Source organism: Bufo gargarizans, chromosome 5 (assembly GCF_014858855.1).
Source record: "Bufo gargarizans isolate SCDJY-AF-19 chromosome 5, ASM1485885v1, whole genome shotgun sequence".
Classification (NCBI taxonomy): Eukaryota; Metazoa; Chordata; class Amphibia; order Anura; family Bufonidae; genus Bufo; species Bufo gargarizans.
In genome coordinates this window covers 186,919,872-186,936,690 of record NC_058084.1, presented here as the reverse complement: position 1 = coordinate 186,936,690, position 16,819 = coordinate 186,919,872, and the positions used below count along the sequence as shown (strand labels likewise).

General features: G+C 43.1%; 1 protein-coding gene across 2 annotated transcripts in view; it reads left to right on the top strand.

Moving 5' to 3' along the window:
* Positions 1-737: 737 nt before the first annotated feature.
* Positions 738-16,819, top strand: part of TGM4 (transglutaminase 4) — a 39,333-nt gene continuing 23,251 nt past the window's right edge. Inside the window, exons 1-5 of one of the 2 annotated variants that reach the window (XM_044294441.1) lie at positions 738-774; positions 5,179-5,358; positions 9,664-9,770; positions 10,076-10,208; positions 12,850-12,968. In XM_044294441.1, the coding sequence (XP_044150376.1) occupies positions 5,181-5,358; positions 9,664-9,770; positions 10,076-10,208; positions 12,850-12,968 (537 nt within the window). In that variant the 5' untranslated portion in view covers positions 738-774; positions 5,179-5,180. Of the gene's footprint in view, positions 775-5,178; positions 5,359-8,400; positions 8,445-9,663; positions 9,771-10,075; positions 10,209-12,849; positions 12,969-16,819 lie in introns of those variants that run through there. The other variant, XM_044294442.1, reaches the window with a different exon arrangement.

Below are 16,819 nucleotides of genomic sequence, written 5' to 3'. Positions count from 1 at the left end.
ATTTCACTGAGGTCTACCCTTTAAAGCATACTTTTCGTTTTTGGAAGTGGAAGTAAACATACCCATACATAAGATAAGTGTCAGCAAAACCCAACAATTTCAGCTGAACTGTCTGTCCATCTAATGTGTATGGGGACCTCCGACTCTCTACCAGTGACATATAGGGATGATAAGGATCGGCAGTTGAATTTCAACTGCCCAATCCCGTTGTTCACGGGGAGATGAGCAGCTGCCAGAAGTGTCTGGCAGTGGCTATCTGCCTTTTCCCTATTCTAGACACATACATTCTTGACCAAGCCAATGGTGCACATGTATGCCCTTGCTTGTGGTTGACTGGGCATTTCACCTTCTGTGGTTTCGAATTTAACCTTGAACGGCACGTGTAAAACTCCAAAGAATAATAGGAATTCTAGTTACTAATGGGATTCTGGACATAGTAAATTTATTATATTCCCCCAAGTCTGTTTTATATATTTGTTATACAGTACAATGCCTGGCTTCCTAAAGAACATACCGTCCACCCATTTTCAGAAATTTGAGTCTGGGATTTCAACTATGCAGTAATCGCCATAACCACTAAACCTCTCCTCCTCTTATTATCTCGTCGTAATCCATGTTTGCCCCAGTCGCATGGTTGATGTTAGACAAACATTGCCTCATTGGAGAATTTCCTCTGTTGTCAGATTCTCAGATTGAATATAAAGGGTGTAGTTTCTACCCCCAACGCCTGACTTTAGAGCAACTTGATAAGGACGTTCTGGATTCTTCTTACTGGTGAGTGACAAACACCTACCTAGCTGTGTAGGAGCTCTCTCACATAGATCACATGCAGGGAGCTGTTAGGTGAGGCAGATGTTAATTTGGTGGTGATGGTACAGACCCTGGGAGTGGATGTGGGTACTGTAAAGTATGCTGGCTGTGAATGACTGTATATCAGCTGTGCATTGCTTTCTGCCCTCCTTCTCTTACTACCCAGGTAGTTGTGCCCACTTCTGTTTGATCGTTTTGCAGCCTTTTATTGTAATTTTCTATATCATACACTCAGTAAATGAATCTTGATAAGTTCATGGTGGTAAGGAAAATAATCATATACTGCTTTTCCGATAATCACTTGCCAATATTATACACTGTGCAGTGTGTGTGACTGTAATTTTAACCTACTTAACCCTTTCCTGACTGAGCGATTTTCTTTTTTTGAGTTTTCGTTTTTCACTCCCTGCCTTCCCGGAGACATAATTTTATTTTTCTGTTCACATAGCTGTATGAATGCTTGTTTTCTGCGGGAATAGTTCGGGCATTTTGAGATGTGGCACAATGCGGTGACATGGTGATTCGAATTTTCATATTGTTTTAAATTTATTTTCATTTTTTTAGCCCCCCTAGGGGAAATGAATGTACAATCCTCAGATCTAATGGGACCCTACCGCACTCCCTTGAACAACCCTGTAGAGTTTTACTTTGCTGGGAGACCAACAGCTTTGAAGAAGTAACCCCAAAAATCTCACTTTTGTTCCAATATCCCTTGCACTATTATGATTACATAAGTTCCGACATGTTTTCACCAGTAGTTATGATTTCTTCATTGACATTCAGACAAGGCACATATTCATGCCACCATAACTTTCATTACAGGACAACACTTGCGGCCCTCAAGGCCACATTCACCTCCTTTGTTTACCAATGTTGTGGTGCCCTAGAAGGGGCTTCCTGCAAAGATTCATGCCACAATAGAGAAGGCAAATGTAACCAGAACAAGGTTCTGCCACCGCAAATTGGCTGCAGTACTGCCACGCTGGTACCCACACCCTTGACCCAACCTTCCCATCCATCATCTATATTTTGCTAAGGTCTATATTGAAATAATTGTGCTCCACTGAAGCTCCTTATCTCACTATAACTGTGTTGTCTAAATTTGGAAATATACAAAAAGAACAAAGAGGCTCCAGGGCTCAAAAAGAAAAATTCCAGCAGCTGCTTAGGTGATAAATAGCAAATAAACCCTTACTAACCTCTTAAAGCGAATCTGTCAGCTCCTGAACACCCCAAACTAGAGTATGCAGTGTATAGTGTTAATAATGTTGAGTCTGGTTATGTAATTTTCATCTTCATACTCACTTGTATTCTGATGCTCCTATAAACCAGCAGTAAAATGCATTGAGAGTCACTTACACTATACACCGCCTACTCTAGTTTGGGGGGTGTTTTAGAGCTGACTGATTCCCTTTAAATCATCCACTGCTCGAGTGTAAAAGACTCACTTTAAAGAGGACCCGTTACCTCTTCTGACATGTCTGTTTTATCTCACAGTCTTACCCTGGCAGCACTGATTGGATAGTAGTGTTGGGCGCAGATATCCAAATAGCGAATATCGGCACTTTGAGAATTCGCGAATATTTAGAACATAGTGATATACAGCATATTCGTATTTTCATATATTCTAGATTTTTTTTTCATCTGAACCCATGAACCCTCCCTAATTGCTTGTGGGCCAATGAGAAGGCTGCAATGTCTTTGTCTGAGCTTAGCAAGATCCCTAGCAACCAATAGGAAAGTTGCCTACCCCTTACTATATAAGAACCCTCCCCAGCAGCCATTTTCTGCAGTTTTTTTTAAAGTTCTGAGAGAGACAGCAGTGACATTGCTGTGCTCTGTGCTTTACTGTTTAATTACATTAGATAGTTAGTTAGCTTATATATATATATAATACAGATAGTTAGTGGGAGATAGTCAGTGTAGGTTAGATAGTGATATAGTGTAGCTGCTGTCCATACATACATGCTACAGACATAGTGCTGTGATGTCACAACAATACTTAGTGCACCAATCAGTAATATCTACTCAGACCTGATAAAATGTGGTTTCCCGTATTGTGCCAATATATGCGCATCATTAATTGTCGATTAGCGCAATCTCGAATATATTGGAGAACTCTATCTGCATATAAAGCCATTTTTAATGTTCTGCCGTGCCAATCATTTTCTCCAGTCTCAGGAAACTTCTAGCAGCTTGGAAGATGTAGCAAAAGTGACCCACGCCTGTATTGCGAACGCTTTACACAAATATTACATTGCCGATTTTCACAATCAAGAAAATAATTGCGAATTTGCGAATTTATGATGAATATTCTACAAAATATTCATGAAATATTGCAAATTTGAATATTGCCCCTGCCGCTCATCAGTATTGGATAGTTTCAGACTGTGCCGGGACACCCCCCAACTGGTAACACCCAGATGGACCTTCACTGCAAACATAGTAATTTCTAAAAGCAATAATAAAAGAATGGCACAGCATAGAATACATCTATCCATAATTCAGTGCTCATTTTGGGCAATTTATCTTTCATGTAAAAGGAGCCAACACTCCTTTAAAGGGGTTTGTACCATGATTAAGGTAAAAAATGAAAATCAGACATTATATAGCACACAACCACCTTTTTCTAACAAAGCTAGAACCAGCCCTGTACCTCGCATGGATTCAAAGGTCTCCCCAGGGGTATGTCCTGACCAGCAGGTTTCTTGTATTGATGATGATACTAATCTATCAGTACCTACAAAGTGTATTTATTTTGTATTACATTGTTTGTGTTGGCACACACATGTACTAGTACATTATTTCAGTTAGTCCATTAAAATACTGTCTTCAGAGAAAGATAGAAAGATGGGTAACAGGATTAAAATGTCATATCAAACCTTAAAGTGGGAGGGAAGAGATGCAAATGAGCTCTTAACAAGCTCTGCCTCTAATGCCTCCTGGCTGTTTAACCCCTAACATGCTACTGGCAATGGCGCCCCACCGCATGTAAGCGATGACAGAGGGAGTGGACTCCCTTTGTCTCCCATCGGCACCCCACAAATGCGATCGTGGGATGCCAATGTGTGTAAAGGCTGGCCGAAGCCTGGTATAGGCCCCAAGCCAGCCGTGAATGTTTACCAGCAGGCTGTGTCTCACTGGCGCAGCCTGCTGGTCAATGTCAGTATAGCACTGACATTAAAATGCAATGCACTATAGGGATAGTGCACTGTATTTTAAAAGCAATCAAAAGATTGCCTGTTATAGTCCCTTTGTGGGACTATTAATTGGTTAAAAAAACGTAAAAAAAACAACATAGATTTAATTTATTAAATTATTTATTAAATCCCTTGGTTAATAAGGACCAAAACAAGCTGGTCACTAAGGGGTTAACCAGCAATAGGACTGCTGTGTACAGTTGAATGGAAATGGAGCAGTGGTTACACATGTGCTGTACTGCTCCATTCACACAGGGAGAATGGGGGACCACGTAATGATCGCTGGAGCACTAAGCGCTGAGACCTATCTTCACGTCTGCTGGTCTTGTTGCATGATTAGTCGGAATCTGTTCTTCTTGATGAGCAGCATCAGTTCCACTGTGCAAGAGACCAGCAGGCACACTGCAGGTGCAAGAAGACGGGGCTAGATTAAATTCATAGCCCTGTCAATGCAGTGGAAGGGGGCGGGACAGAAGCTAAAGGGCTGTAACAAGGTGGTGCTCCAAGGGCTCTGGCTGACCCATCAATGCTTCAGGTGGGTCATTTGCATATCAATAAAAATGTAATTTTCTCTGAAACAGGGCAAAGGACAGGCATAATCAGGGTATCGTTTTTGCATGATCAACCTTACCAGGCTATATGTCCGGTTTAATAGGGTTCATCCTACTGACAGATGCTCTTTAATATTAGCTCATGAGTGACACACAAATGAAATCACCATGTCTGTCGCTACTTTGTGGTGCCCTCACTGAGGAAGGTTCCCTTTAAGCAAAGTCCATTCAAATCAGTGTCAGTGTATTTAAGATGTTGATCCAGATTTCCAGCAAAGGCTCGTACATTTGGCAATACTATGTCCATGGACCTGTATCACAAGCGCCATATTCTCTGCTAGAAGTAATGTTTCTGGTGGAGAATACCTCAGTAAGACGTCATCTGATGGAGCGCTCCACAATAAATTTCTTTTTACAGATTCACCGAGATCCACGAGACAAAACCTCCACATGCCTTATGTGATATTGGAAGGTACCCAGAGTTATAGTAGGGTCCAGAGATTGATATTAGGAGCCGTCTTTGGGATCTATGTGGAATATGACAGTATGCATGAGCTCTAACAGATATCTATAGGAGAAAGTTTTCTGGCTCATAATTTTTTTTCCTTCTCTTGTAGAAATGGCTTTGAGAGTAACAAATGTGGACTTCCTCGAGAAGGAGAATGGCTGTCAGCACAACACCACAGAGTTTGACAACTCCCACCTCATTGTGAGACGTGGACAGCCATTCAGAATAAAGATTTCCTTTGACAGAGAAGTGACTCACAGAGATAAAATCACCTTACAGTTCTGCATTGGTAAATATTCAGCAACAACCTGCAGAAACCGGCATCAGAACCCAACACAATAAACTGATATTAATTGTGAAATACTAACTAATATGACTTAGTTTTACAAAAATAAAAAGTTAAAAGTTAGAAGCAAAGCCAAACAAATAAAGGTGTTGTCCAGAGTTTTTAGGCAATGGCCTATCCTCAGCAACTTGCTATTATAGTGCTGCTTCCATTGAAGAACCCCTCCAATAAGCTACTGAAGACCTATCCTGAAGGATAAGATGTCACTTAAAGGAAATGTGTCACAAAAATGTTATCTGCCAGTTAAAACCAGATCGTAAGGCCTCTTTCACACTTGCTTTGTCCGGATTCGGCGTGTACTCCACTTGCCGGAATTACACGCCGGATCCGGAAAAACGCAAGTGTACTGAAAGCATTTGAAGACGGATCCGCCTGGGGCGCCCTGACGTCACTCTGGAGCGCCCCGGGATCCGCACGGACGGTAAGTATTCTGCTCCCCCGCTCCCCACTACACTTTACCATGGCTGACAGGACTTTAGCGTCCCGGCAGCCATGGTAACCATTGAGAAAAAGCTAAACGTTGGATCCGGCAATGCGCCAAAACGACGTTTAGCTTAAGGCCGGATCCAGATCAATGCCTTTCAATGGGCATTAATTCCGGATCCAGCCTTGCGTCAAGTATTCAGGATTTTTGGCCGGAGCAAAAAGCGCAGCATGCTGCGGTATTTTCTACGGCCAAAAAACGTTCTGGTCCGGAACTGAAGACATCCTGATGCATCCTGAACGGATTTCACTCCATTCAGAATGCATGGGGATAAAACTGATCAGGATTCTTCCGGCATAGAGCCCCGACGACGGAACTCTATGCCGGAAGAAAAGAACGCAGGTGTGAAAGAGCCCTAACACATATCCTTTATTTGTAATCTGTTTTTATTTTCTGATTGCAGATTCTTTTATTCTCTTCCCTGAACATGATTATGAGGGCAACCATCTTGCCCAAGCTCTTCTTAGCAACATTTAGAAAGCATTAAAAAAATTGCTTTACGGCAGCCCCATAGGCCATAGACACGATGGACTGAAAGGGACCTCATGGACTTCTATGGGAGAGTTTTCTAGACATGCTCTGTGACCTGTGCAGAAGTCATTGTACAAGGAAAGAATGTGAATGGTGGATACTGTGTTATCTATACACAGAGGTGATATCATTACAGGCAGGATTAGAATGACAGATAAGTAGGTAACTGCAGTAAAGTGATCTGTATAGACCAAGTGGCACTTATTATTAGGCTTAGTGACAGCACAAAAACTGCAGGATATTTATGTTTGTTTGTTTTTGTTTAAATATAGATATTGGAATAAACAAAAATTAATACAAATATGGGAGCTCTCCAGAATATAGCTCAGGCTACTTTCACACTAGCGTTCGATCGGATCCGTTCTGAACGGATCCGATCATATTAATGCAGACGGAGGCTCCGTTCAGAACGGATCCGTCTGCATTAAAATGGCAAAAAAAAGCTAAGTATGAAAATAGCCTCGGACGGATCCGTCCAGACTTTCAATGTAAAGTCAATGGGGGACGGATCCGCTTGAAGATTGAGCCATATTGTGGCATCTTCAAACGGATCCGTCCCCATTGACTTACATTGTAAGTCTGGACGGATCCGCACGCCTCCGCACGGCCAGGCGGACACCCGAACGCTGCAAGCAGCGTTCAGCTGTCCGCCTGTCCGTGCGGAGGCGAGCGGAGCGGAGGCTGAACGCCGCCAGACTGATGCAGTCTGAGCGGATCCGCATCCATTCAGACTGCATCAGGGCTGGACGGCTGCGTTCGGGTCCGCTCGTGAGCCCCTTCAAACGGAGCTCACGAGCGGACAGCCGAACGCTAGTGTGAAAGCAGCCTCAGCCTGCTATACCACCTAGCTATCTCAGTGAAATATGTAATAATTGGCCGGCTCTACAGCAACAATGTACCAACATTTAATCACAAACATATAAACATATGACATACATATATCCCAAATCATGTAAAACACAAATAACTAAAATCTGTTACAAATAGACTCTATATATGCTGTTATTTATCATAGTATAAAATATAGTCACGGTCCCCTGTTCATTGACAGTGTGGGGCTCTCACTCTGTCACTAAGTGTTTGTATTACACAGCAGTAATCGCAAGTATTAGCAAGGTATCCTGTTAGTGTTCATTTGTTAAAGATCCCATTCACATTTCATTGGCCACGATCTTGTTATGGCGGTTTTAAAACTTTGCAAAGTCACCAATTATCATATAAAGCACGTAGTTGTTATTATAAGTTCCTATTGTTATTCAGTGGCACAGTACCATAACTGATGTAGATGATAATTTGGTAGGTAGTGATATTGTTCAGGGTCACACTAGCGTTTTTCTTTTCCGGCATAGAGTTCCGTGCTAGGGGCTCAATACCTGAAAAGAACTGATCAGTTTTATCCCCATGCATTCTAAATGGAGAGAAATCCGTTCAGGATGCATCAGGATGTCTTCAGTTCAGTCACTGAACGGCGTTTTGGACGGAGGAAATACTGCAGCATGCTGTGGTATTCTCTCCGTCCAAAATTCCGGGTCAGTTGCCAGAATACCGGATCCGGCATTAATTTACATTGAAATGTATTAGTGCCGGATCCAGCATTAAAAATACCGCAATGCCGGATCTGTCCTTCCGGTCTGCGCATGTGCAGACCGGTAAAAATGTTTGTCCGTATGACAAAAACGGAGAGACGGATCCGTTCTTACAATGCATTTGTGAGATGGATCCACATCCGGATCCATCTACAAATGCTGTCCGTTTGCATGCAGATTGCCTTAACCGGCAGGCAACCAGTGCTATGTTTTGCTCTTTACCAGACTCGAAATGAGTCTGGTAAAGAGCAAAACATAGCAAAGATTAAAGAACGCAAGGTCCTGTGTCAATAATCAAACCAGTGTCCACAAAACACGATCAGCCTTCCAAGACTTCCAGCACACAAGCGCCATCTATAGGGTGCGCGCACACAGAGCGCGAATACAAGCGGCTTGAACTGCAGAGCGATCCACACAAATAACGCCACGTATGTATAAATTATTATTGAAATCCACAACAATCTGGGAGTTTCTGTAAGTAAACAATATCACTACCTACCAAATTATCATATATCATTATCTACACCAGTTATGGAACTGTGCCACTGAATAACAATAGGAACTTATAATAACAACTACGTGCTTTATATGATAATTGGTGACTTTGCAAAGTTTTAAAACAGCCATAACAAGATTGTGGCCAATGAAATGGGAATGGGATCTTTAACAAATGAACACTAACAGGATACCTTGCTAATACTTGTGATTACTGCTGTGTAATACAAACACTTAGTGACAGAGTGAGAGCCCCACACTGTCAATGAACAGGGGACCGTGACTATATTTTATACTATGATAAATAACAGCATATATAGAGTCTATTTGTAACAGATTTTAGTTATTTGTGTTTTACATCATTTGGGATATATCATTATTATTATTATTTATTATTAAAGTGCCATTCCTTCCATAGCGCTGTACATATGATAAGCGGTGCACATACATAATACAGACAATTGCACTAAGCATAAACAAGACAAGTTACAAACTGGTACAGAAGGAGAGAGCCCTGCCTGTGAGGGCTTACAATCTACATGGTATGAGAGAAGGACACAGTAGGTGCGGGTGAAGTTGGTCATGGCAGTATAGAGGCAGCAGGGTCGCTGGTTGTAGGCTTGTCTGAAGAGGTGGGTTTTCAGGTTTCTTTTGAAGGACTCCACTGTAGGTGAGAGTCTGATATGTTGGGGTAGCGAGTTTCAGAGTGTGGAGGATGCATGGGAGAAATCTTGGAGTCAATTGTGGGTAGAGGAGAGAAGGAGGTGTTGTGAGGATCGGAGAGTGCGTGTGGGGATGTATCGGGAAAGTAGCTCAGAGATGTAGGGAGGGGACAGGTTATATGTATGTCATATGTTTATATGTTTGTGATTAAATGTTAGTACATTGCTGATGTAGAGCCGGCCAATTATTACATAAATATAGATATTGGCATGGAAAATGAAAAATAACCACCAAACATTCTTTAAAAATTTTATAGTTAAACATAAAAATATGATTTAAACAATAGGTAATTTTCTGATAACACATTTCCTTTAAAAAAAAAACTGGACAACCCCATTGAAACAAACATTTGGATAGATTAGAATTGCAACCGAATTCAAATTGGGGCCTTTGCACTAACATTTGAATACACTCTTTGGTTAATTCTAGGGTCCCGGCCAATGAAATCAAATGGAACTCTCATAGCGATTGAGCTGAACTCTAAATTACCGCCTAATGAGTGGAGTGCTCAAACCCAGGAGCATCATGGAAAAGAGGTAAAATAAAAATAAAAAATCAACACTAACCTCTTAAAAGCGGTTGTCCAGGATTAGGAAAACATGGCCACAAAGCAGTACCACACCAGTCCTCAAGTCATGTGTGCTAATGCAGCTGCATTCATTGTGATGGAGCTGAGCTGCAATACCAAACACAACCCATGGACAGATGTGCTGCTGCTTTTAAAAGATACTGCCAATGTTTTTCTACTCCTGGACATCCCCTTCAATTCAGCAAGTTAACTATGAAGGCATTTCATGTTCTTCCTAATGTTTGTACCAACAAATGTTATTATTATTCTTAGAGTATTGTAGCCGTGAATACTCCAGCCAATGCCATCATTGGAATATACTTCCTAAATATAATAACACAAAGAGGAGTCATTTATATGGCAGCAAATCATCCCATTTATCTTCTGTGCAACCCCTGGTGCAAAGGTAACAAGTTTTCATTTTGTTTTCTATATCCAGTTTTCGTGTTGCTCATGTACATGTATTTGTTGTGCCCACATACAAGATTTTCTACTTCTGCTTGCCTTAAAATTTCATTCAAAGTGAAACTGAATAATAACTAAGGATTGCTTTTTACAAGCAGAACCAGCACTGTGCTATATACAGGTCCTTCTCAAATAATTAGCATATTGTGATAAAGTTCATTATTTTCTGTAATGTACTGATAAACATTAGACTTTCATATATTTTAGATTCATTACACACCAACTGAAGTAGTTCAAGCCTTTTATTGTTTTAATATTGATGATTTTGGCATACAGCTCATGAAAACCCAAATTTCCTATCTCAAAAAATTAGCATATTTTATCCGACCAATAAAAGAAAAGTGTTTTTAATACAAAAAAGTCAACCTTCAAATAATTATGTTCAGTTATGCACTCAATACTTGGTGGGGAATCCTTTTGCAGAAATGACTGCTTCAATGCCACGTGGCATGGAGGCAATCAGCCTGTAGCACTGCTGAGGTGTTATGGAGGCCCAGGATGCTTCGATAGCGGCCTTAAGCTCATCCAGAGTGTTGGGTCTTGCGTCTCTCAACTTTCTCTTCCCAATATCCCACAGATTCTCTATGGGGTTCAGGTCAGGAGAGTTGGCAGGCCAATTGAGCACAGTAATACCATGGTCAGTAAACCATTTACCAGTGGTTTTGGCACTGTGAGCAGGTGCCAGGTCATGCTGAAAAATGAAATCTTCATCTCCATAAAGCTTTTCAGCAGAGGGAAGCATGAAGTGCTCCAAAATCTCCTGATAGCTAGCTGCATTGACCCTGCCCTTGATAAAACACAGTGGACCAACACCAGCAGCTGACATGGCACCCCAGACCATCACTGTCTGTGGGTACTTGACACTGGACTTCAGGCATTTTGGCATTTCCCTCTCCCCAGTCTTCCTCCAGACTCTGGCATCTTGATTTCCGAATGACATGCAAAATTTGCTTTCATCCGAAAAAAGTACTTTGGACCACTGAGCAACAGTCCAGTGCTGCTCCTCTGTAGCCCAGGTCAGGCGCTTCTGCCGCTGTTTCTGGTTCAAAAGTGGCTTGACCTGGGGAATGCGGCACCTGTAGCCCATTTCCTGCACACGCCTGTGGATGTTTCTACTCCAGACTCAGTCCACTGATTCCGCAGGTCCCCCAAGGTCTGGAATCGGTCCTTCTCCACAATCTTCCTCAGGGTCTGGTCACCTCTTCTCGTTGTGCAGCGTTTTCTGCCACACTTTTTCCTTCCCACAGACTTCCCACTGAGGTGCCTTGATACAGCACTCTGGGAACAGCCTATTCGTTCAGAAATTTCTTTCTGTGTCTTACCCTCTTGCTTGAGGGTGTCAATGATGGCTTTCTGGACAGCAGTCAGGTCGGCAGTCTTACCCATGATTGCGGTTTTGAGTAATGAGCCAGGCTGGGAGTTTTTAAAAGCCTCAGGAATCTTTTGCAGGTGTTTAGAGTTAATTAGTTGATTCAGATGATTAGGTTAATAGCTCGTTTAGAGAACCTTTTCATGATATGCTAATTTTTTGAGATAGGAATTTGGGGTTTTCATGAGCTGTATGCCAAAATCATCAATATTAAAACAATAAAAGGCTTGAACTACTTCAGTTGGTGTGTAATGAATCTAAAATATATGAAAGTCTAATGTTTATCAGTACATTACAGAAAATAATGAACTTTATCACAATATGCTAATTTTTTTAGAAGGACCTGTAGTACCCATTGAAGCATACCTGCAGTTACAGATTTAGGGCTCATGCACACGGCTGTAGCAGCTTTTGCGGTTGCAAATTGCGGATCTTCAAAACGTGGATACCGACCGTGTGCATTCCGCATTTTGTGGAACAGAATGACCAGCTCCTAATAGAACAGTCCTATCCTTGTCTGTAATGCGGCTAATAATAGGACATGTTCTATATTTTTACTGATGGCACAGAACAGACATGCAGATGTGGACAGCAAAAAATGGGGATCAGATGCGGACCCAAACCACGGTCATGTGCATGAGCTCTAAAGGAGGAATTTATCATTCTTCTTACCCCAGAAGAACAATGTGGGGGAATTTATCATTTGCTGTGTTTTTGGTGTCAGTTTTAAGTCTGTCTTTTGTTTATGTTGCTGCACCAAATTTACGAAGTGGCACTTGGCTTTATTAAATTTGGCGCAAATCTGATAAGGTTTAGCCCCTGTGAGTGAAAGTACACCAGGGGGTTAACCTGGCGTGGTGATGTGACTTTTTTGCAATTTTTTTAAAATTCGCAGATCATAAATGAAACATAACACTGTCCTAATCTCCAATCCCTACCAACTTTTCATTCCACTTCTGAAAGTGGAGAGGCTCACCAAATGTCAAAAGATTTGGTGAAATGTCTCCCAAAGTATGTTCTTACTGCACAAAACTGGTGTAGCAGATTTGATACACCATTGCATCTAAATATTGCGCCTCGCCATATATTAGATGCATCCTCCAGCAGCGCAGGTCTGTGATAAATTCTGAAAACCTTTAAAGCAAGTTATTTTTAGAAGTATACTAAGAAATATTCTGATCTAATATGTATCCAAATATCTTTATTTTATTAGATGACAATGTATACATGCCAAACGAGGACGAGAGGACAGAATATGTTCTGAATGATACAGGCTACATTTATGTGGGATCACAATCAAACATCAAAGCAAGGCCATGGAATTTTGGGCAGGTATGTATCCCCTTCTAATAAGAAAGTCCTCTTCAGACAGGCATAATATAACTGTGTACGGAAGCAGTGTATTAATTGCCTTTGCCAAAAACGGCTAAAAAGACACCCCAAAACACGGCGATACCACATGTGTGACACTTTTTTGCAGCCTAGGTGGGCAAAGGGGCCCACATTCCAAAGAGCACCTTTCGGATTTCACAGGGCATTTTTTACACATTTTGATTTCAAACTACTTCTCACGCATTAGGGCCCCTAAAAATGCCAGGGCAGTATAACTACCCCAAAAGTGACCCCATTTTGGAAAGAAGACACCCCAAGGTTTTCTGTGAGGGGCATGGCGAGTTCCTCGAATTTTTTATTCGAGGTATTCAATGAGGGGCAAGGCCGAGTTCATAGAAGATTTTTTTGGGGGCACAAGTTTGCGGAAATTGTGAGAAAAAAAAAAAAATCAATTTCCGCAAACTTGTGCCCCAAAAAAAATCTTCTATGAACTCGGCCTTGCCCCTCATTGAATACCTTGGGGTGTCTTCTTTCCAAAATGGGGTCACATGTGGGGTATTTATACTGCCCTGGCATTTTAGGGGCCCTAAAGCGTGAGAAGAAGTCTGGGATCCAAATGTCTAAAAATGCCCTCCTAAAAGGAATTTGGGCCCCTTTGCGCATCTAGGCTGCAAAAAAGTGTCACACATGTGGTATCGCCATACTCAGGAGAAGTTGGCCAATGTGTTTTGGGGTGTCATTTTACATATACCCATGCTGGGTGAGATAAATATCTTGGTCAAATGCCAACTTTGTATAAAAAAATTGGAAAAGTTGTCTTTTGCCGAGATATTTCTCTCACCCAGCATGGGTATATGTAAAAAGACACCCCAAAACACGGCGATACCACATGTGTGACACTTTTTTGCAGCCTAGGTGGGCAAAGGGGCCCACATTCCAAAGAGCACCTTTCGGATTTCACAGGGCATTTTTTACACATTTTGATTTCAAACTACTTCTCACGCATTAGGGCCCCTAAAAATGCCAGGGCAGTATAACTACCCCAAAAGTGACCCCATTTTGGAAAGAAGACACCCCAAGGTATTCGCTGAGGGGCATATTGAGCCCATGAAAGATTGAACTTTTTGTCCCAAGTTAGCGGAAAGGGAGACTTTGTGAGAAAAAAAAAATAATAAAAGTCTCCCTTTCCGCTAACTTGGGACAAAAAGTTCAATCTTTCATGGGCTCAATATGCCCCTCAGCGAATACCTTGGGGTGTCTTCTTTCCGAAATGGGGTCACATGTGGGGTATTTATACTGCCCTGGCATTTTAGGGGCCCTAAAGCGTGAGAAGAAGTCTGGAATATAAATGTCTAAAAAATTTTACGCATTTGGATTCCGTGAGGGGTATGGTGAGTTCATGTGAGATTTTATTTTTTGACACAAGTCTTTCTTTGTAAAAAAAAAAATAAAATCTATTTCCGCTAACTTGTGCTAAAAAAAATGTCTAAATGGAGCCTTACAGGGGGGTGATCAATGACAGGGGGTGATCTGGGAGTCTATATGGGGTGATCACCACCCTGTCATTGATCACCCCCCTGTAAGGCTCCATTCAGACGTCCGTATGTGTTTTGTGGATCCGCGGTGTCCGTGTTTTGCGGATCCACAGATCCACAAAACACATACGGACGTCTGAATGGAGCCTTACAGGGGGGTGATCAATGACAGGGGGGTGATCACCCCATATAGACTCCCTGATCACCCCCCTGTCATTGATCACCCCCATGTAAGGCTCCATTCAGAGGTCCGTATGTGTTTTGCGGATCTGTGGATCCGCAAAACACGGACACCGCGGATCCGCAAAACACATACGGATGTCTGAATGCAGCCTTACATGGGGGTGATCAATGACAGGGGGGTGATCAGGGAGTCTATATGGGGTGATCACCCCCCTGTCATTGATCACCCCCCTGTAAGGCTCCATTCAGACGTCCGTATGTGTTTTGCGGATCTGTGGATCCGCAAAACACGGACACCACGGATCCACAAAACACATACGGACGTCTGAATGGAGCCTTACAGGGTGGTGATCACCCCATATAAACTCCCTGATCACCCCCCTGTCATTGATCACCCCCCTGTAAGGCTCCATTCAGACGTCCGTATGTGTTTTGCGGATCCGCGGTGTCCGTGTTTTGCAGATCCACAAAACACATACGGACGTCTGAATGGAGCCTTACAGGGGGGTGATCAATGACAGGGGGGTGATCACCCCATATAGACTCCCTGATCACCCCCCTGTCATTGATCACCCCCATGTAAGGCTCCATTCAGAGGTCCGTATGTGTTTTGCGGATCTGTGGATCTGCAAAACACGGACACCGCGGATCCGCAAAACACATATGGACGTCTGAATTGAGCCTTACATGGGGGTGATCAATGACAGGGGGGTGATCAGGGAGTCTATATGGGGTGATCACCCCCCTGTCATTGATCACCCCCCTGTAAGGCTCCATTCAGAGGTCCGTATGTGTTTTGCGGATCTGTGGATCTGCAAAACACGGACACCTCGGATCCGCAAAACACGGACACCTCGGATCCGCAAAACACGGACACCGCGGATCCGCAAAACACGGACACCGCGGATCCGCAAAACACGGACACCGCGGATCCACAAAACACATACGGACGTCTGAATGGAGCCTTACAGGGGGGTGATCAATGACAGGGGGGTGATCACCCCATATAGACTAATGACAGGGGGGTGATCAGGGAGTCTATATGGGGTGATCACCCCCCTGTCATTGATCACCCCCATGTAAGGCTCCATTCAGACGTCCGTATGTGTTTTGCAGATCCACGGATCCATGGATTGGATCCGCAAAACACATACGGACGTCTGAATGGGGCCTTACAGGGGGGTGATAAATGACAGGGGGGTGATCAGGGAGTGTATATGGGGTTATCACCCCCCTGTAAGGCTCCATTCAGACGTCCGTATGTGTTTTGCGGATCCGATCCGTGGATCCGTAAAACACATACAGATGTCTGAATGGAGCCTTACAGGGGGGTGATCAATGACAGGGGGGTGATCAATGACAGGGTGTTTGATCAGGGAGTCTATATGGGGTGATCAGGGGTTAATAAGGGGTTAATAAGTGACGGGGGGGAGTGTAGTGTAGAGTGTTGTTTGGTGCTACTTTACAGATCTGCCTGTGTCCTCTGGTGGTTGGTCCAAGCAAAAGGTACCACCAGAGGACCAGGTAGCAGGTATATTAGACTCTGTTATCAAAACAGATCCACTCGCTTACCTGCCGATCCTGTGCGCGCGTTCACAGGAAGTCTCGCGTCTCGTGATTAGACGCGTGACTCTGCCTGAGACAGCCGCCTCCGGACCGCGATCCTGTGTTAGGCAGTCTGGAGGCGGTTAAACAAGGTAATTTTCTGATACATTCCACTTAGGCAGGGAAACCTTTATCAAAAGTTTATTTGATCCAAAACTATTGGTACAAAACACTGTATCCATTGTGGCAAAAATTTAGATCGGTTGTGAAATTTATTTCAGTCTCCGCTAATTTCTAATTTAGGGTTAGGCCTCATGTACACGGCCGTGTTCCGCGGCTGAGAGCGGACCGTGGAAACCCGGACGGAATTCCTCCTGACAGTATGAGCGCATGGCGTCATTGGTTGCTATGACGCTGTGCACTCCCTGCTGCCGCCACAGTACAGTAATACACTGGTATAGATCATACCAGTGTACTACTGTATTGCGGCGGCAGCAGGGTGCACACGGCGTCATAGGAACCAATGACGCCGTGCGCTCATACTGTCAGGAGGAATCCCGGCTGGGTTTCCACGGTGCGCTCTCAGCC